At 49.4% G+C, this 19724-nt stretch overlaps 1 protein-coding gene across 2 annotated transcripts; it reads left to right on the plus strand.

Annotated features, from left to right (window-relative positions):
- LOC146421137 (uncharacterized) lies at positions 1 to 8057 on the plus strand. 2 transcript variants are annotated; one of them, XR_014848755.1, is made up of 8 exons: positions 1 to 500; positions 1173 to 1520; positions 2457 to 2759; positions 3600 to 3787; positions 5278 to 5398; positions 6491 to 7092; positions 7484 to 7599; positions 7764 to 8057. XR_014848755.1 is itself a non-coding variant. In XM_085047578.1 (6 exons), exons 1-6 carry the CDS (start codon positions 47 to 49, stop codon positions 6559 to 6561), a joined length of 1485 nt encoding a protein of 494 aa, XP_084903704.1. In that variant the 5' UTR covers positions 1 to 46; the 3' UTR covers positions 6562 to 7159. The 2 variants fall into 2 exon arrangements, 1 of the variants encoding a protein (XP_084903704.1); XM_085047578.1 differs by lacking the exons at positions 7484 to 7599; positions 7764 to 8057 and having other exon boundaries at positions 6491 to 7159.
- The last annotated feature ends 11667 nt before the right edge of the window (positions 8058 to 19724 follow it).

The raw sequence follows: 19724 nt of genomic DNA on the forward strand, positions 1-19724 counted from the left end.
CCGTTGCGCTGAGGCGTTGTTGCCCCAGTCGGTGAGCGGCGCCGCCATGCAGCAGCCCCCTCTGCCCTCGGGGCTCAGCGCCCGCACCTTCCCCGCCAAGCTGTGGCACCTGGTGAACAGCCCCCGCGTCCGCTCCGTGCGCTGGGACAGCCTGGCCCGGGGGCTGCTCGTCGAGCGCTCGCTCTTCGAGCGGGAGCTGCTCAGCCCGGCCGGCGCCCGCGGGCTGGGCGGCGAGGGGGCGGCGGCGGCCCCGGGCACCTTCAAAGCCACGCACTTCAGCAGCTTCGTGCGACAGCTCCACCTGTACGGCTTCCACAAGGTGGCGAGCGAGGGCGGCAGCTGGCTCCACTTCAGGAATCCAATCTTTCGCCGCGACCGCCCCGACCTCCTGCTCCGCATCGAGCGCCGGAGCAAGGCCAGCCGAGGAGGTGCGCCAAGGAGGTGCAGCAAGGAGGTGCGCAGCCGCCAGCGCAGCCGCTTGCAGCAGCTCCGCGGGGCCGGTAAGCCGGGCTGGCAGCGAGGGTGGCGCGGGCTTTGGCCGTGGGCACTGCCCGTGCTGGGGCTGCTCAGCGCAGCTGCCCCGGCTGGCCCAGGGGCTGTCTGTGCTTGGGCAAGGCACCTGTGCTGTGCCGTGCCGTGCCGTGCCGTGCCCCCCGGGCTGCCGGGGGCTGCGGGACAGTCCCGCCGGGGCTGCGCTCACAGCAGCCTGGCCCGCTCGGCCTGCAGCTGGCCCAGCCCCGCGCCGTGGCTGCCGCTGCTCCTTGCCCGGCCACGGGCACGCTTGGGGAGCTCTCCGTGAGTGCGTGTGAGTGCCGAGGGCTCGATGGTGGCCAGGCCCAGCTGCAGGGAGCCTCCTGTCCCTTTGGAGCAGAGGGGGAGAGACCTGGCAGTTGGGATTCTGGCAGTTGCCTCCGGCCGAGGAACTGCCAGGGGAAAGTTTTCCCAGGTGGTTAAACGAATAGGAGAGAGCTAAACAGAAAAGGAATTGGTTGTTGCAAAGCCGCAGAACATGTGGGGATTTTTTTCTTCTCACCCTTCACCCTGCTTGGGAGGATCTGAGCTTTGTTCTTTGCTGATAGAAGTACAGTTGCTGCCAAGGGAAACGAAGCCCAGGAGCAATAGTGACCCAATCTTCCCTTTGCTTCCTTTCTTCTTCTCTCATTGCTACTCAGCTCCCTCATGCCAGGACCTCAGAGCTGCCTCACCTGAGGATGCAGAGCTGCCTCCAGGCCCTTCCAGGCGACGATGTGCAGGTGCTGAAGACTCTGAGGCCTCCCCACTGCCTGCCAAGAAATTGGTTCCCACCTCTGGAGTTCAGGGGGATTCATCAGAGGAATCACTCAGACGCAAATTCCAGCTGAAGCGTCTCAGCATTCCACTGGTCCGTATGGACCTAAAACGCCACCCTGAGCTCATGGTTCGCCTGGTTCGCATTGACCATCCGAGCGTTTCCAGGGCCCTTCCAGAGAGCAGCAGCTGCAGATCATCAGAGCAGCACCTGCCAGCCTACAGCCCATCAGGTAGGGAAAGAACTTCTACCCTTGCTTTTCCAACAGCTCCTGCCAAGTGACTGTTTGAAGTATTTTTCTGCAGTGCTCTGTCATGGGTAGATGTCAAGTGAGAATCAGGTAGAAAAGTGTCAAGTTGACTAGGAAAAGGAACCTTGAATGCAAAAGAATTCTCGGTCTGCTTTTCCTCTCCTTTCTTCTGATTTGGTTTGTCTCCTGGGTATTTTCCAGACAGCCTTTCTGCTGAGGTGCAAGTGTAAGGCAAAAAATCTTGGCTGACAAGTGGTCAGTGTTAGGTGAGCTCCCCTCTGTCTTTGAATGAAGCCAAACTGGGACGGTGATAGAATATCACAGATTTTTAAGACTGTGTGTTGTGCCCATCAGGCCATGCCATTTCAATGAGCTCTGTGTGTTTGCAGAACAGTTGCACCTGCAGAATATGGCCTGAGCCACAAGGTTGCTTTTTAGCATAAAAATCACAGTTGAATTTCAGTGTTTGCCTGAAGATCTGGTCTTGTCCAGGGTGAATCCACTCTGTGGATGAGATGTGAATCTCATGTGTTGGGATGAGAAACTCAAGCAGCCAACTCCAAAAGCTAATGGGCATGTAGGAAAGGTTGTGATTATGAAGTTTTTGTGTCCCTTTGGAGCAGAGGGGAAAAGATCTGGTTGTTGGGTTTCTTGACTGTTCCTGCCAAGGAACTGCCAGGGGACAGTTGTACCAGATGGTTAAACGAATAGGTGAGACCTAAATAGACAAACAGGGAGTTGGTTGTTGCAAAGCCCCAGAACATGTGGGGATTTTTTTCTTCCTCACCCTACTCGGGAGGATCTGAGTTTTGCTCTTTGCTGAGAAAAGTACAGTTGTTGCCAAGGGAAATGTAGGCAAGGAGCAATAGTGACCCAATCTTCTGTTTCTCCCTTTCTTCTTCCCTCATTGCTACTCAGCTCCCTCATGCCAAGACCTCAGTGCTGCCTCACCTGAGGATGCAGAGCTGCCTCCAGGCCCTTCCAGCACAAGTGCAGCTGATCAAGAGTCTGAGGCTTCCTCAGAGCCTCCCAAGAAAGTGTTTGCCACCTCTGGAGTTCTTGGGGATTCAATGGAGGAACCAGTAACACGTAAATTTCAAAGCCAGCATGAGCTCATCATTCCACCAATTCCCATAGACCATCTGAGCTCTTCCAGGGCCCTTCCAGAGAGCAGCAGCTGCACATCTTCAGAGCAGCACCTGACAGCCTACAGCCCATCAGGTAGGGAAAGAACTTCTACCCGTGCTTTATGAACAGTTCCTGCCAAGTGACCATTTGAAGTATTTTTCTGCTGTGCTCTGTCATGGGTAGATCTCATGTGAGAATCAGATGGAAATTGTTAAGTCGACCAGGAAGGTGGACCTTGAGAACAAAACCAATCTCTGTCTGGTTTTCCTGTCCTTCCTCTAGATTTGGAGGATTTTCTGGGGATTTTCCAAACAGTCTCTCTGTAGAGGAGAAAGACTGAGGCAAAAAATATTTGCCCACAACTGCTCAGTGTCTGTTGAGCTCTCCTGTTTTCTTGAGTGAAGCCAGACTCGGACGCTGATAGGATATTGCAGAGTTTCAAGATTGTCTCTCCTGCAAAGCATTTTATTGCATTTCAATGAGCTCTGTGTGTCCCCAGAACAGTTGTAGCTGCAGAATACGGCCACAGCCACAAGGTTGCTTTTCTGCAATACAATCCCGGTTTAATTTTAGTCTGCACGTCTGCAGATCTGGGCTCTTCCAAGGGGGATCTACTTTCTGTGTTCAGCAAAACTCCAAAGCAGCCAATTCCACAAGCTGATGGGGAGATGGAAAAGGCTGTGATTACAAAGTATTAGTGTGTGTGTGTGTAGATCAGTTTTACAGTCCATACTTTACCAGACATACCCATCAATGAGAATAAATACTTTTTAAGAGGAAGAAATCAGTCTTCCAATCCCCTGGGAAGTTGGAATACATTTCTGGCATTGAGTTTGCTGTGTGCTTCCTGTGGTGTTTGATCCAAGGCAGCAGTAGAGCTCTGTGTGCCAAGCTCTGTTCTGGAGCCTGACCCAAGTGTTTGGATTCTTGCAGCCACAGTGGGCAGTTCAGTTCCTGATGCTCCGACTGGCAGTGCTGGTTGTGCAGCATGGACAGCCTCCAGCTGGCCATGGAATGAGCCTGGGGAAGAGGAATTGCCACCACTGACTCTGGACCTGGTGCTTGAGACGCTGGAGGAGATGATTTCCCGCTCCCCACCTGAAAGGTCTCCCTTTGCTCAGGTAACTGCATTGGAAAGGGATGAAAAGGGCTGGACTGAGAGCTTTTGAAAGTTGTTGCATGGCTGAGAAGGAAAGGCTTCTTGAATTGAGCTGTGAATGGCCAGGGAAGGATTTGCTTGGTAAAGCAAGATTTGCAAAGGAAGAGGGAAGGAAAAGGGGGCTCATCCTTAGTGAGGACGAGAGGTGTTGGCCAAGTTTGGGTGCTCCTTTCTCCTTTTCCTGGGAAGAATCCCTAGTGCAGGGGCATCATTCCTGGTGATGCTTTGTAGGTTCTAACAAGCTTAGCTTGATGTGAAATAGGAGAAGAGTGTTTGGAGAATTGCCCCTGAAGGCAAAGTGTCCCGCCCAGGGAGGGGCATGTGAGAGGAGCCTCTGTTAGAGCACCAGCTGTGGGCTCTGCCTCCTTTTGGTTGGAAGGCCAAGGCAGAGCAAGGGCTGGGCTGCAGCTGCTGCTGCTGTGTGAGCCCTGCTGTGTGTGTAGGCACTGCCAGAGCCGTGTGAGGGGATGTGCTGCAGCTGCAGCTTTCTGGTCCTCTCTGTAGCTTCCAGTCACGTGTGCATCTGGGAAATCCTCAGCTGGGCAAACTGGCCAGTCTTGCTCTCCATGTTCCAGAGCTTTGTCATGTTCCTCTTGGACATCTCTGTGGGAAGAGATGTGTGTTCCCATCCAGTCCTGGCAAAGCTGCAGCCTGGATGAGGCTGTTGTGCTCAGGGCTGTGGAGGGAGGAGCACATCCCTGTGCCAGGAGCTGGCAGGACTCCTTCCTTAGTGCCCACGTCATGTGTTCAGTGTCACCCCCACGTTCAACCTTGTCAGCTTTGGCAGCTTCTGGACTGGGTTTGAGAAGTCAATCTTCTCCACTGCCTTTGGGGGCCAGACCTCCTTGTTAGGAGCAAGAGATGAAAGTGAGTGAGCCCTGGAGCCTTTAGGGAGCAGATGTGTTGGTTCTGAGGCCCCGTGAGTTGTGAATTGGAGGGAAGGACAATGTTGGTGCTGCACATGAAATGGTTAAGGACTCCTTGAAGCCCAGGGGCTTCTGCTGTGTTGATGTGCAATTAAATCAGGGACCATTAGTCCTTCTGTTTGAAAGATTCTGTCTTTCACTCAGTAATCCACTTTCTCTTAACTCTTGCCTCTTTCCAGACTTGCCTGAAATGTTCAGTGTCTGCATTGGCACAGGCATTTTTGCATATTATTACACAGCTTTGCCAAAGGATTCCTCTATTTCATATAATATGCAGACCCATTGCCTTCTCTAGATTTACTATTGAGGAGAGGCAGATTCAGGGCAGGAATGGGATTTTTTGGAATTGTCCATATTGTGTTGCCAAGTGTGATGACTTCTTGTCTTCTGTAAACTCACACATACCAGTTCTCAGAAACATTTTCTTCCTCAAGAGAAAGAAATATTGCAGGCTCTGAACTACTGTGTCCCTGCAGAAAACAGTGAGTGATCTTTGGGTTTTCTTTCTTTCTGGTTTTCTTTTAAGGGGAACACTGGTGTCGCCCCTGAGTCTTCAGGAGGGGAGCCTGAGAACATGGCTGCAGCAGAGAGAGCTTTGCCTGGCACCGTGAGCCATGGGAACAGTTCCCTGGAGCCCGAGGAGCTTGGTAAGGAGAGAGCCCACATTGGTTGAGAGAGGTCTGAGATGGCTGCTGTGAGCCTGCCTGTGGCAGGAAGGGAGATCAGAGGAGTTGAGTTCTTGTCTGCAGGCTTGGTGCTTCCTGGTGCCTTGAGTTCCATCAGGGCACTGGCACAGCCTCCCCGGTGGAGCCCTGCCCTCCACGCTTCTCTGGCAGCACTGACCCTGAGTCCTGTGGTATGGCAAGAGAGCAGTGAATAAAGCTGACCTGGCACTTGTGTCACCAAGCTGAGTGTTCCAATTTTCAGCTGAAGCCTGTAGATAGGTTTGCTGCAGGGTGGCAGTGCTCTGGAGGCAATGCTGAGTAACTCTTGAAGCAACTGCAGAAAACGCCAACAAAATGTCAGAGTAGAAGGCTGAGCTTTGTGTCTGAAAGCATTAAATCAATGTAGTACAGGTCTGCTGATGGCTATAGTGAGACACATTAAAAATACAAGCGGTAGAACCTCTGAGGCCAAACAAATCACAGAACACAAATGCAGGAGCTAAAGGCAAAATTTAATTTCCTCAGATTAGCGAGAGCTAATTGGAGAGAGAGAGCACTTTGGATCTGCATTCTCAGGCAAAGCTGGTGCAGCCTGCAGGCCTCGTAGGGAGCTCTTTCTCTGCCAGCTCTTCATCCCAGAGCTGCTGGTCGAGTTGGAGGAGCTGTTGCTCACTGCAGAGGGCACTTTTTAGATGCCAGGGACCAGTGCTAGTTTGTAACTCAGCTCACATCACCCTTCAGCTTCAGCCATTTCAGTGAGGACTGAGGTGTCTCTGTGAGCACAGAGAAAGACCAAGGCTGGGTTCTTTGTGTGAGCTGGGACTGTGTGTGTTTCAAGCTCTCATGGGTGCCATTTTCACTGCAGCTGGTGCAACTTTATTGGGATATTCCAAAAGTTCTGAAGTTTAGAAGACTTGGAATGATCCCTCTTCTGTAAAGAGGAGGCCTCAAATTCCCATGTGAGAGTTTGCCTTTCCGGCAATCTTTAACAGTCTTTGACAGAAGTACAATTCCTTCCAAAGGGAAACATTCATGAAGGCCAGATATTGACTCAGTTTTCCCTTTGCTTCACAGACATCCATCTGATCTACCTCGCCAGGAGGGCTGCCCTGCGTGGGACACGGAGACCAAGGGAGAGCCTGTGAAGATCAGACAGGTGGGATCCCTCTGTATATATTATGTTTATAAATATTAATAGTTCCATTTTTTTCTCTTTATAGTTCTTTTTCTAGATTTACAGGGTAGTGTTCATATATTCTTATAGTTATAAATCTGTATAGTTTGATTTATATCCATTTACATATATATAATTATAGATGTAATTGCATTTATATATATGTAGTTAGATTTATAGATTTTCATAGAGACATTTATATGTATTTAGAGTAATCTTTATATATATAAAGTTATATTTTGAAATATGCATAGTTAGAGGTGTATCTATATTTAGGTCCATTAATTGATATTTGTGTAAGCCTAGGGTGCAATTTAACCTCTTTCCCTACTTTGCTTTCTTTTTCATCTTTTGCTTTTCCCCCTGTGTCCCCTCTGTCCCCTCTTCCCGTGCTGGGTCCGAGCTGGCGGCCGGCCCGGGCGGAGCAGCAGTTCCAGGTGTCCCCAGGTGTCCCTAGAGCAGTGAGAGCAGCTGGTGTCCCCTGAGGAGCTGCTGAAGGACGGTGAGACTGAGGGGCTGAGGGGGCTGAGGAGAGGTGACACTGAAGGGACAGTGAGCTTGAGGTGCTGGTGGGGCTGAGGGGACTGTGGGGCTGAGGGGTGTGGGGGAGGAAAGGGGAATGGTGGAGCTGTGGGTTCAGGGTGAGCTGCAGGGGATGGTGGGGGCTGAGGGGACAGGGAAGTGGCACAGGCTGAGGGGGGTGGCAGGTCTAAGGGGACTCGATGTGTCAGAATGGACTGTGGGGGTGTGAAGGAACTGGGGGGGCTGTGGGTTTGCTGAGGGGATGGCAGGGCTGAGGGGATGGAGGGAGCCAGCAGGGAGCACAGAGGGGTCCAGGACTGTGGCTCTGCCAGGCCTTGGAACCAATTCCTGTGTGTACAATTTTGCCACAGCTTCCCTAAATGCCTCAAGAACATCAGAGAGTGACAAGAACCATCAGGGAGAAGCTGAAGGGCACCAGCAAGAGCAGTGAACAGGGAGCTGCTGCTGCTGCCCCCCGAGAGCCTGGGTGAGGCCACAGGGCCGGTGAGGCAGGCTGGGGCTGAGGCTCAGCCTGCTTTTTCTTTCTCACCCTGCTGGGGAGGCTCTGAGATTTTCTCTTCCCTCACACAAGTGCAGCTGCTGCCCAGGGAAATGTCCCGATATTGACTCAGTGTTCCCTTTGCTTCCCAGATGTTCCATCTGCTGTCCCTGTCCAGGAGGGCTGCGCTGCATGGGAGGAAGAGACAGAGGGAGAATGTGTGAAGATGGGGCTTCTGAAATGCCTTAAGGATATATTTATAGATTTATATAATTATATATGGATATTTAGATAGGTAGATTGATGTTTGTATAGTTAGATTTCTATTTCTATTTATTTACATCTGGTTTTATTTTTATGTTTGTGCTAGATTTTCATAATATAATATAATATATATATGATGTAATAAATTATTTTTGTTAAACTTAAATTGATATTTGTATATTAATTCTTTTTGTGGTTGCAGTAATTTGTAATAAATTTAACTTTTTAACGTATGTTGATTTTTGTGTACTTACATATCAGAAGTGCAAGTGTAACAATATTCAATAAATTTAATTTTTAAACTGAAATAAGCATGAAGTTGTGTTTTTCAAAGCAATAAGCAAATGTAAACACAGTATTGCTGGAGGATTTTGGCAGTGAGTGAAGGGGACTGGGGGAAATTCTCCAGCCATGCCCAGCAGCTCCCCAGTCTCAGTCAGGCTGGCAGTGAAACCGCAGATTTGGGATGGCAGCAGAGCCACACGCTGGGGAATAACTCGCTGCAAAGGCTGCTGAGCAAACGGGACTCCACTGAGCAGAGAGCTCCAAGCAGGAGCCACCCGGGGAGGAGAAATCATTCACAATGAAACACAGAGAGAAAATGGGGCAAAACAAATGCGAGGATACTCTGGGAGTCTGATAAAATGCTCTAAATCAGTGCTGTCTAGGTATATCTTCAGCAAAAAAAAATTGTTAAAAGTGAAACACCTTCCATGAAAGACAAATGACACTTTTCCCCTTCACTCACCCTCCTTTGGAAGTGAAACTTGTCCTTCTTCCTGAGAAGTTTTGCCCTTCAGCACCTCCCTCACAGTAAATAAAAAGCTTAAGTACTACCACTTGTCACCATGAATGAAAACAGCCCTGCCCTGGTGACAGCGTTTGCAAAGTCTTCCCTCCTCCTGTCCCCACATCTCACAAACAGAACCATCCCCTTCCTGCCCAAACTGAGCTGAGGTGAGTGAGGGCTTCAGGAACTCAGGTAGGAAGGTTTTGCAAATTTGAAATTAATGAATTTAAAGGGTTTGATGGTGATTTATTTTATTTAGACATTTTATTATAAGTGTCCTGAAGTAGGAATTGGCACTAAATTTTGAGCCTATACTATAATGATAGAAAGCCCTCCCAAATGAAGTCAAGTAATATCTATTCTTTTCATGTTTGCACAGATACTTGAGTTGCCTACCACTTATTCCCATATAACAGAGATTATTCCAAATCTTTTTTAGCATTTATCTACAATGTGCAGCAATCTTTTAATTTGAACCTTATCTGCTCTTTGAGACCAAAATATATAAACCTTCTGATCAACAAAAAACCCAACAAATCAACAAACACATTATAGACAACATGATACTGATACAGAGGGTGTGGGCCTGTTGCTCTGGGCAGAGGGACCTACCACCATCCCCACTCCTGTTGTGGCTCCTCCTGGGACTGGTCCAACCCTGCAGACACAGCCACAATTTGGGGGTGCCTGTGACCCCTGGGGTGGGCAGCCTATGTTGTGGCAGCTTCTTCCTCCTCCATTGAGACTGCAGGGCTGCTGGCTGGAGTCCCCATCCAAGGCAAGGAGCTGCTGGAGCTGCTGGAGCTGCTGGAGCTGCTGCTGCCTGCTGGGCTGTCATCCTCATCCACAGCAGCTGGGAGCACAGAAGCCTCTGGGCCTCCTCTCTGCACTGCCTCACAATGATGTCAGTGGTGCCCTGGACCAGTGGCACTGTGTGTTCCTCCAGGATGTCCTGCAGGCTCTGGGTCATGATCTCCTGGTCTGGCCCATACATACAGAGAGTGTGCAGGATGCAGCTCTGTGAGATCTCTGCAAGCCACCACTGCTCCCTGTAGATGGTCTCCATCCTGCTGCACAGCCAAGTCTGCACAGGGTCCAGGAGATCCTTTGTTGACAGAAAAGTTGTGCCCAGACCTGAGGCAGGACACTGCCGACAGCTCAGGCTGGTGTCTCCTGAGGAGAAGAGGGATGGGGTGGCACAGGGGGATGGGGGCTGTTCTCTGCTGGAGCAGGAAAAGTCAGTTTTGTGCTGGAACAGAGAAGTTCTGTCACTGGAAATCAGTGTGATGTGTGGAGGGTTTTACACCAGGTTTGCACCTAAGTTGATGCTAAAGAAATACATAAAGTCCCAATGTACACCTAAGGTTTGCACAGCAGACTTTAGGCTGGCAGCTGAGGGAGCATAAATTAAACGGCATTTCCAACCCAAAACCCTGATGAGAAATGTTGCTATTTCTGCTCTCATTTGTTATTATAGCATAAGAACATATTGGAGGAGATTTTGGAATTGCAGCTCTGAATTGTGGACAGATCAAGTAAGTCATTGTTGTGCATTTATAATTTTTGAGGTCGTGATCAGTGCAGCTGCTTCTGATAAACCAAAACAACTCTTTCAAGGTACTTCGTAAGGAAAATATTTTTTCTTTTTCACTCTTCACTTCAAAGCCTCCTCCAGGATGTACAGCAAACAGGTCATTTAGTTTATCTTTTCACAATAACAGAGAACTTCCCCTTTAATCCGCCTGAATTGCACAATTCTCATCTGTATTAAGGAATTTCATTTAGTCTCTGCTGTAAAGAAGAGATTTCTATGCAGCAGGGCTGATAAACCCGAATTAGAAAGAGTGGTATTTGTTCGAGCTCCCATTACTCATCACACACTTTAAACAACCCATACCATCAAGCCCAAAGCTAATATGGCTCCTTGTTAAATATTTCTGATGGGTTACACATCCTTGTGTGAAGAAGGAATTAGGATTTAAAGCTGCTATTTATGCTTATAGAAGCATTGTGTATGAACATTGCATATTCAAACTGCAAAACAAATGTAACCTGTATGGTGTAGACACTGCAATAACACAAAGCCACTTCTCCCTTCAGGTTCACAAGCAGGTTAACCAATTCTGTGCTTGCAAATCATCTCTTCTGGCATCTGTTGTGGCACTGAACCAGGGAAAGTCACACATAAATACTGTAGGACCGTGAAAATGTCTCCAAATACAAACCTGTCTCCAGGGGAAACAACTTCCAATAATGTAGTGTGGCACCCAGGTTTCTTGTGTTCTCTTTGTCATTATGGGCTTGGAATTAACAGACTCACAGAGGGGATAATGTTGCAAAGGACCTTAAAGACCTTCTAAAGAGGTCTCCTTACAAGACCTTCTTAAAAACCCCACTGCCATGGTCAGGGACACTTTCAACTAGACCAGGTGGCTCAGACCATTGCAAACACCCAAGGACACCTTTTTCTCTGTTTTACAAGGTGAGATTTCCATGCTCATATTCACAGATGGCTCCAGTCTCCCGCAGAGGATTGCTGGCTTTGTCACTCTTATCTCCACAAGGCAGCAGAGGGCCAGGTTTGGATGGCTCTCCCTGCTCCCAAGGGGAGGCCCCAGGGACCTGCTACTGCCTTTCCTCCTTCCACTTGCCCTTCCAGGCTCAGTGATTTCCTGCCACTTCCTCCACACCTGTCTGAGACAACCAGAAGAGAGAAGGGGCTGTGGATGCAGCTTCTGGCAGAGAGTTGGGAACTCTCAGCTGAGTCTTGTATTCTCCTGCCACTAAGCTGTCAGGCTGCCTCCACAAAACTCCTCCTGCTTGGGAAGGGGCTGGTGTGAGCAGCAGGAATTGATGCTGGCTGGAACATTTGCAAGAGCTGGACAAAAGAAGCATTTGGTGGAAGGCCACCAGCTGCCCTTTGTCAGCAGCCCAAGGTGGGAAGGTGCCCTTTGCAGGCCATCCCTGCTCAAGGCCAGCCTGGCCTTGTCCAGCACCAAGAACACCTTTCAGCACTGGCTTTGGGGCTGGCCTTGTCCCTCACTCTGGAGAAGCAGGTCGCTGCCAGAACTCACATATCCACAGCTCCTGGCTGGGTTAGCATGTCTTAGCCCAGACAGCCCTGGAGACAGCAAGACACAGAGGCTCAATCTGCAAGAAAAGGGGATTTGGTTCCAACTTTCCCCTGGACCAGCATGCAGCAAGCCCACCTGGGCCTCCTTCAGCTCTCTGTGTGGGCTGCCAGTTAGCTTCTGTTGGGAATGTAAAGCTTTTACTCTACTCTGCAAAGCAAATAATGGTGCAAATCCAGCTACACCAAAGCTGGAATTTCATTCTAAACACTACAGTACAACATGACAGAGACACTTTGTATTTGGCCATACAAGAGGGGATTTAGAAAGATGAAGCACAGTCACTTCAGTCATTGCAGTTTGGTCAAGAAGACATCAACACTATGAAGTGACAACTAAAAAGAGTAGATTTTTCAAGTGTTTATGTGACTTAAAAAACATCACAAACACAAGACACTGAGTCAGATTTGTTACACAGCCAAAAAAGGAGGTTTTCTTTATGTGTGGTTTTTTGATTTTAAATTGCTTCTTATTTTTGGAGCAGACCTGTTAAGAGATAAATCCCAAGTGACCAGAACAGGACACAGAAAAAAATAGAAGTAATAAGAACCTAATTCAAAATCTTTGAAGTGCCTGTGTTTGACAAACTCTAGGCTAAAATTTCTTCTGCTCTTGTCTCAAAGGAGCCCTCAGGCTCAGTGATGTTATCTTAACTCAGGGTTTTCATTGGTACTGACCTGTATCCTGCCAGAATATTCATAAGCATTGACTTCCCAGCTCCTGAAGGACCCATAATTGCAACGAGTTCCCCACTGCTGAACTTGCCTGAAATTCCTTTCAAAAGGGTCTTATAACCTGGTAGAAGAAAGAAAAGCTCACTGAACCCTTAGTTCATCTAAGGGAGCAATGAAAGTTCATTTCCACTGAACATTGATGTCAGACAGGGGTTGTTTTAAGGAGGAAGATTTCAAAGTGCACCCATGACTCTTCTTTTGAATCAAGGAAATATTTTTTTATTTTTCTGTTCAGAGAAGAGGTGATAGAAGCATTCCCCAAGTGACTTTGATGCTGAATATCTCCTTAGGAGGTCTGGGCATGTAGAAGAATGAGCCTGTTGAGGGCTGACCCTGTTGGGACAACCTGCTCCTCACCCCCAACCTCACCATGGCTGACATTGCCCACGTGGCACTGACATCCCTGTTCCCTGCATCACAAACTTGTCCCCTGAGCTCTGCAGCTGGCTGTCCCAGCCCATTGCTCCATGTCCCACCTGCTCTCCTCAGGGCTCTGCCTGCACACAGGCCCAGGAGGAGTTTTCCTGTTTGTGAGGAAAGAATGGAAAAGCCTGAGCAGGTTTCCTACACAACAAACCCCACTCAGGAGCCACATGCTCAGTACAGGCTGCCTCTGATGATGTCACCTTTCTACAAGGGACAGTGTGGCCAGAAGTGATCTCTGTAAGCAGAATTCTCTGTATCTTGAAGCAGAATTCTCTGTCCCTGTCCTTTGCCTTGATCTCTGTTGCAGATGGAAGTTGCTCTCCCCTTTAACTCCTCTATTGAATACAAACAGATGTGCCCAGCTGTGTTTAAGAAAGCGTTGCTCAATGTTAATGGAAAGCTTTTGTGTTCCCAATGGAATCACAGAGATCATTGTGACACTTTGGGGCCACATGGAACCATGGAGACCAAAGTGACCCTGCAGGGCCTCATAGATGAAGGGACACCACTGTGACTGTGTGGCACCTCATGGAACCAAGGGGTCATTGTGACACTGCAGAACCTCATGGAATGAAGGGGACACTGTGACACTGTGGGTCCTTGTTGGAACTCAGGAGACCATTGCTGACAGAACAGGAGCTCATGGACCCTATAGGGTATTGTGACACTGCAGGGCCTCGTGGAAGCCATGAGACTATTGTGACACTGAACAACTTCATGGAAACAAATATCCACTGGGACACAGCATGGTCACCTTGGATCCCCAGGGTCACAATGGACAATTGTTTCCATTAGACTCTGTTTTATCACAATGTCCCCTTGATTCCATGAGCTTCCATACTGTCAGCAATTGTTCTTTTGTTCCAATGATGCCCTGCTGTGTTCCAATGGATATTTGGTTCCCTGAAGTTTTTCAGTGTCACAATGGTCTCGCTGCTTCCACGAGGCCCTGCAGTGTCACAATGCCCCACAGGTTCCATGAGCTCCTGTTCTGTCACCAATGGTCTCCTGAGTTCCAACGAGGCCCCACACTGTCACAGTGTCCTCTTCATTCCATGAGGTTCTGTAGTGTCACAATGCACTCCTGGGTTCCATGAGGCCCCACTGTGTCACAATGACCCCTTGGTTCCATGAGCTTCCATCAGAAACCTGTCGCCTAAGAGAGTCCCCAAGGACACAATAATGACACCGAAAAACTTCATGGAAACAAATATCCATTGGGACACAGCAGGGCATCATTGGAACCAAGGAAACATTGCTGACAGTATGGAAGCTCATGGAATCAATGGACACTGTGATACAACAGGGTGTCATGGAACCAATTGTCCACTGGGACCTTGAGGATCCAAGGAGACCATGGTGACACTACAGAAACTCATGGAACCAAGGGACCATTGCGACACTGCAGAACCATCACAGCTGCTGGACCTTGTCACCTGGCCCTGCACAGCTCCCTTGGGAGGCACGGCAGAACCAGCACCCTGGGAGCCTCGGGAATTGCCCTCTGGGATCCATGGCACACACTGCAATGAGCTGGAATTTCAGTTTGCAGCAAGGAAAAGATGTTTCTGCCCTTGAAGGCAAAGCTCTTAAGAAGGGGCCAAAAGCCAAGCGGAGAAAGATCTTACAATGACACTTCACTGCCAGCCTTCATCACTACATCCATGGTTGTTTTAGCTCATGGATTGGGAACAAAAATCCTGGCAGGGTCTTTGGCTTGGATTTGCCCTGGCTCCAGCCCAGATCAGAGACTTTGGGAATATCAGGTGAGGTCTCACCTGCAGTTTGGGCTCTCTGCTGGGTCAATCAGGGGCTGCTGGCACAGGGCAGTGAAGCAAAGAGAAATCATTCCACCAGCAGTGAATTTTGGCAACAATTGTGAAACAGAGACCTGAGACAGCAATAGCGACAGGTGAAAGGTTGTGGCTAGCACAGGTTTTTCCCATGAGAAATTTTCTTGTGTTTTATAAATAAAGATAAAGTTTGGATGTTGTTGGAACAGTGTCCCAGAACTTGGACAGTGCAGGCCTGGCCAATCAGGCCTGGGGGAAGGCTTCTGACTGACCAATCTGGGTGACTTTTGAGAACTCTATATATGTGATGAAATCAAAACAATAAAGGTCATTCCTTCTTGCCACTGAGAACTGGTGCCTTCATTACTCTGCTAGCTGCTCAACAGCGACAAAAGGTGTGCTAGAAACAGGGCAATTTCTTCTCAAAATTCAGTGATTTAGTCTGTGGCATTGCTAGAAGTGTGTCACTTACACTGTCTCGCTCAATTCAACACATTTTTACTATTGATGAACACCTTTTTCTTGGAATGGACAACAGACCTTCATGTGTGCAAGACACAAAAGCAGATCAGAGGAAACAAATTTAAAAGTTTAAAAAACCAAGAACAATCACTGAAAAAACTGCAGAAGACTTTTTAACACAATAGTTTTTCTTTTATTTAATCTTTGGTCAGTATGTATGTTGCTTCTAACTACTTCTTTGTGCCTTTTAAACCACAGATATTTATCATAATTTCTTTTTAGTATTTATGATGCCTTTTGAATGCCACGTACAAGAGATTGATGCAATGGAAAGTTGTTTTCTTTCTCAAATGGACAGAAAAACTTGTTTCTTCATCCCAAAGAGACTAAACCCCTTGTGTTTGGCATCACACCTCACATAACTTTGGTCCCAGAATCTCCACAGGGGATTTTGGCCCTGGGTCAGCCAAGTGGTGATGGTGACACCCTTAGGACAGCCATTCGGGCAGCTGTCCGAAGGCACTGGGAACTGCACAGACCTTCTGTAGCAGCAATGACTGTCTTTATTTTCTCTGTCTTTATCCTCTCTTTGTCCTGTGTGTTTTTACTCTCTCAGCCTTTATCCTCTCTGTCTTTTCTCTCTCTCTCTCTTTATTCTCTCTCTATTCCCTCTCTCTTTAGTCCCTCTGTCTTTATTCTGTCTATATCCTGTCTTTATTCCCTGTTTTTATTCTGTCTTTATGCTCTCTTTATCCCCTCTGTGTTTTTCTGTCTTTACTCTCTCAGTCTTTAGTGTCCCTCTCTCTATTCCCTCTCTCTATTCCCTCTGCCTTTACTCGTTCTGTCTTTATTCTCTCTGTCTTTACTCTCTCTATCTTTATTCTCGCTGTCTGTTTTCTCTCTTCATTCCCTCTCTCTCTATTCTCTCTCTCCCCTCACAGCCGAGCAGGGCTGGTGGGAGCCGCGCTCCCCTCAGCGCCCCTGAGCAATGGCGGCAGCAATGGCGGCGCCGCTCCCTCAGCGCCGCCCCGGCCCCGGCGGGCGGGGAGCCCTCGGCAGCGCCCTGGGGGCAGCAGGACCGAGCCCCGGCCCCGGGCTGTGTCCCCGTGGCGCCGCAGAGCCCAGGCCACACACGGGCAGGGCACTCGGCGCCATCGCCCCCAGCCCCGCAGCCCCTTTGGAACCCGGCCCGGGGCTCGCCCTGCCTCCTCCAAGGCCCTGCTGGGCTCCAGCTGTTGCTCAGGGCTCTGTGGGGATCTTGTGCTCGGCCCGAGCGGGCTTTGTTTGCAGCCCGGGCTGCTGAGGGTCAGCCGTGAAATGTCCCTGCAGGGCACTTTTAATGGGATCAGCCCGGTGCTTCCTTTGTGCTGTGCCTTGCGCCGCTGTTTTATTCTGCTTTTAGAGCCTGCCTGGGAAGATCAGCCCCCAGGACAGCAGAGCCTGCTGAAAGATCCAACATCCTCACCCTAAGCAAGGGATGGAACAGCACACACTGCTGAAAAGATTCCAGCTGTTCTCAGGCCATACAGAAAGCTGAAACTGTTCAACTTGCTATTTGGTGCTGCATCCGTGTATAAAAGAATGCCCTAAAATGTCAGCTTTCAAGAAAATGTCCTACATTGGTGTTTCCTGTGCTGGTGACAGTCTTTTCAACCCAGCCTTCTGGGGCCTGACCTCTCTGCTGCTGTAGTTCCATGGACAGAGGTTGTTGTCTTTTCCCCCTTGCCATGGGCAGGCTGTGTTCAGCCATCTCCAGGACAGCAGGGCCACATCCCATGTCACTGTGACCTGGCAAGACAAAAACCATCACTCCAATAGTGCCTCCCTTTCTCCTTCTTCCCAGGCATTTGGCCCTGGTAGTGGGTTTGGCTGCTGGTTGCTGCAGGAGGGAGACCACTGTGACACTTTGGGGCACATGGATCCAAGGAAACCCTTGTGACACTGTGGAGCCTCATGGAACCTGGGGGCCACTGTGACACTGCAGGGCCTTGTGGAACCAAGGAGACCATGGTGACACTGTGGCACCCTGTGGAACCAAATATCCATTGTGACAGTATGGGACCTCATGGAACCAATTGTCCATTGTGTCAGTGCAGATCCAAGGAGGCCATGGTCTTGCTCATTGTTTATGCAAAGCTTTTTTATTCCTCATGGAATCCAGGAGAGCCTTGTTACACAGCAGAGCTTCATGGAACCAAGGGTCCATGGTGACACTTTGGAACTAAGGAGACCATTGCTGAGAGTACAGAACCTCATGGAACCAAAAGTCCATGTGAGAGAGCAAGGGCTCATGGATTTAAAAAAGGCATTATGACACTGTGGGGCCCTGTGGAACCAAATATCCATTGGGACACTATGGAACCTCATAGAACCAAGGGATCATTGGGACACAGAAAGGCCTTGTGGAACCAAGAAGTCCAAAGGTCTAAAACATTCCTTGCATGGTTCTGCCTTTGGGAAGGGGAACCTCCTTGGTGGCAGTTTGGACTTGGGACACACTGGAGGAGGGTGTCTGTTTTCAATGGGGAAACTTAGGAGATTTAAACTGCTTACAAAAAAAAAAAAAAAAGGAAAACCTCTGTTTGCCTGTCTGCAGCCAGTTCTCCAAGAAAAGCAGTCTACAAGTAAGTGAGGAGAGACAGGATGGGGTTTGGGAATAGGGAGCAAGGGTGACCACACTGTGTCAGACCTCAAGGCACAGCTTCTCTGACCAGGCCAGACCTCCTTAGGAGACACCCTGGATCAATATCAATCACTGAATGCTGCATTCACCTCTTCTCTAAACGGAAAAATACACCCTTTAAAACAGGAATGTAGATTTATTAGAAGCTCTTTGAAATATTTCTCCAAAACCATAAAAAAAACTTGCTAATGAACTGCATTATATCAGAGGTAAATGAAGGGAGAGCCATGGTTTGTTAGGAATTGCTTGATCCTAATGAGCCCAGTGGTGCATTTGGAGCTGAGCCCTTGAACCTCAGGGCCTGAGAGGAGATTGCACAAACCTTTCCAGGAGTCAGAGTCAGTGGAAAAACCCAAAGTGTCTCGAAGCATTCATGGCTCCCACTGAGGTTCATCCCCAACACAGGCTCTTCATGGACTCCTTGGAGGAGAGAATTGGAGGCCAGGATTGCACAAACCTCTCAGAGACTCCAAGGCAAAAGCAAAACCCAAAGTCCTTTGGAAAACCTGCAGTCTCTAGGAGCGTTAAGAAGCCCCCCAGGGCCATTCCTGCCAAAGGCTCCCCAGGACTCCTTCCAGCAAATCCCTGAGGCCAGGAATGCAGGGAGGCAAAGGCTCTGTGCAGGCAGCTCAGATGCTGAGCAAAGCCTGGGCTGGGTGGAGGCAGCAGAAAGGCCAAGGCCTGAGCCCCAGCCCTGGGGAAGGCAGATCCTGTCCCTCCTGCCTTGCTCAGGGCTCTGCTGGGGCAGTGGGATGTGAGGTGGGGATGCTGAGGGCAGGACAAGGGGGTGACAGTGCCCAGCCTTGCTGGGGCTGTGCCAGGAGACCCCAGGGCCTCAGGACAAGGAGTCTCCTCACAGCCCTTGGTGCCAAAGTAGAGCAAATTAATTATACCATCAACTTGTAATTGGGTACAATATGTAAGGAAACTTCCTTGACAAGGAAGGATCTGAGACTGAGAAAGTCGCTGTGCTGTTGCTGTGCTGCTGAGCTGGGCTGGGCTCCTGGCACAGAGGAGCTCCTGGCAAGCGGCAGCGCTGCAGAGAGACAGCTCTGCCCAGGAGCAGCTCCTGTGCACAGCCCAGCAGGGCTGGGGCACTGCCAGGCCATCTCAGGGACACAAGCAGGGCACACCCAGAGCTCAAAGGGGCTCAGCATTGGCAGGGGCTGTGCCATGGCCCAGAGGGGGCTGTGTCATAGCCATGGGCACCTCTGGGGCTGTGTCAGAGAGCCACAGAGCAGCTGTGATGTCAGAAAGGAGCTGTGTGACATCACAGACTGGGTTGTGTGAGGTCACAGATTGGGCTATGACATCCCAGAATTGGTTGTGTGAGGTCATGGAGCAGCTAAAGGATCATAGAGGAGAATGTGTGACATCACAGAGCAGGCTGTTACATTGCCAGGTTGCTGTATGACCTCAGAGCAGGCTGTGCAGCAACAGAGTGAACTGTGTAACATCATTGAGTGGCTGTATGGCATCACAGAGTTGGCTGTGTGACATTACTGACTGGCTTGTGACACCACAGAGCAGGCTGTGACATCCTAGAGCAGGGTGTGGTATGTGACGTCATAGAAAAGGGTGTGGAATCACTGGTTGGTTGTGTGACATCAAAGAGCAGACTGTGACATCAGGGTGTGGCTGAATGTCATCATACAGCAGGCTGTGAGGTCAGAGAGTAGACTGTGTGACACCACAGGGTGGTGATGTGACATCATCAAATGTGCTGTGACATCACAGCACAGCTTTATGTGGCCATAGTGAAGGCTGTGTGAAATCACAGAGTTGCCTTTGACATCACAGAGTGGGCTATGACAACACAGGGTGTCTGTG

The sequence above is a fragment of the Lichenostomus cassidix genome, unplaced genomic scaffold (assembly GCF_008360975.1).
Source record: "Lichenostomus cassidix isolate B80296 unplaced genomic scaffold, HeHo_3.0 HiC_scaffold_43, whole genome shotgun sequence".
In the NCBI taxonomy this organism is placed as follows: domain Eukaryota; kingdom Metazoa; phylum Chordata; class Aves; order Passeriformes; family Meliphagidae; genus Lichenostomus; species Lichenostomus cassidix.

Coding starts and splice junctions, on each gene's coding strand:
- LOC146421137 (XM_085047578.1), top strand. CDS start 47: ATGCAGCAGCCCCCTCTGCCCTCGGGGCTCAGCGCCCGCACCTTCCCC. Junction 1,521..2,456: donor GCCAGCCTACAGCCCATCAG/GTAGGGAAAGAA, acceptor ATTGCTACTCAG/CTCCCTCATGCCAAGACCTC. Junction 3,788..5,277: donor AAAGGTCTCCCTTTGCTCAG/GTAACTGCATTG, acceptor TTTTCTTTTAAG/GGGAACACTGGTGTCGCCCC.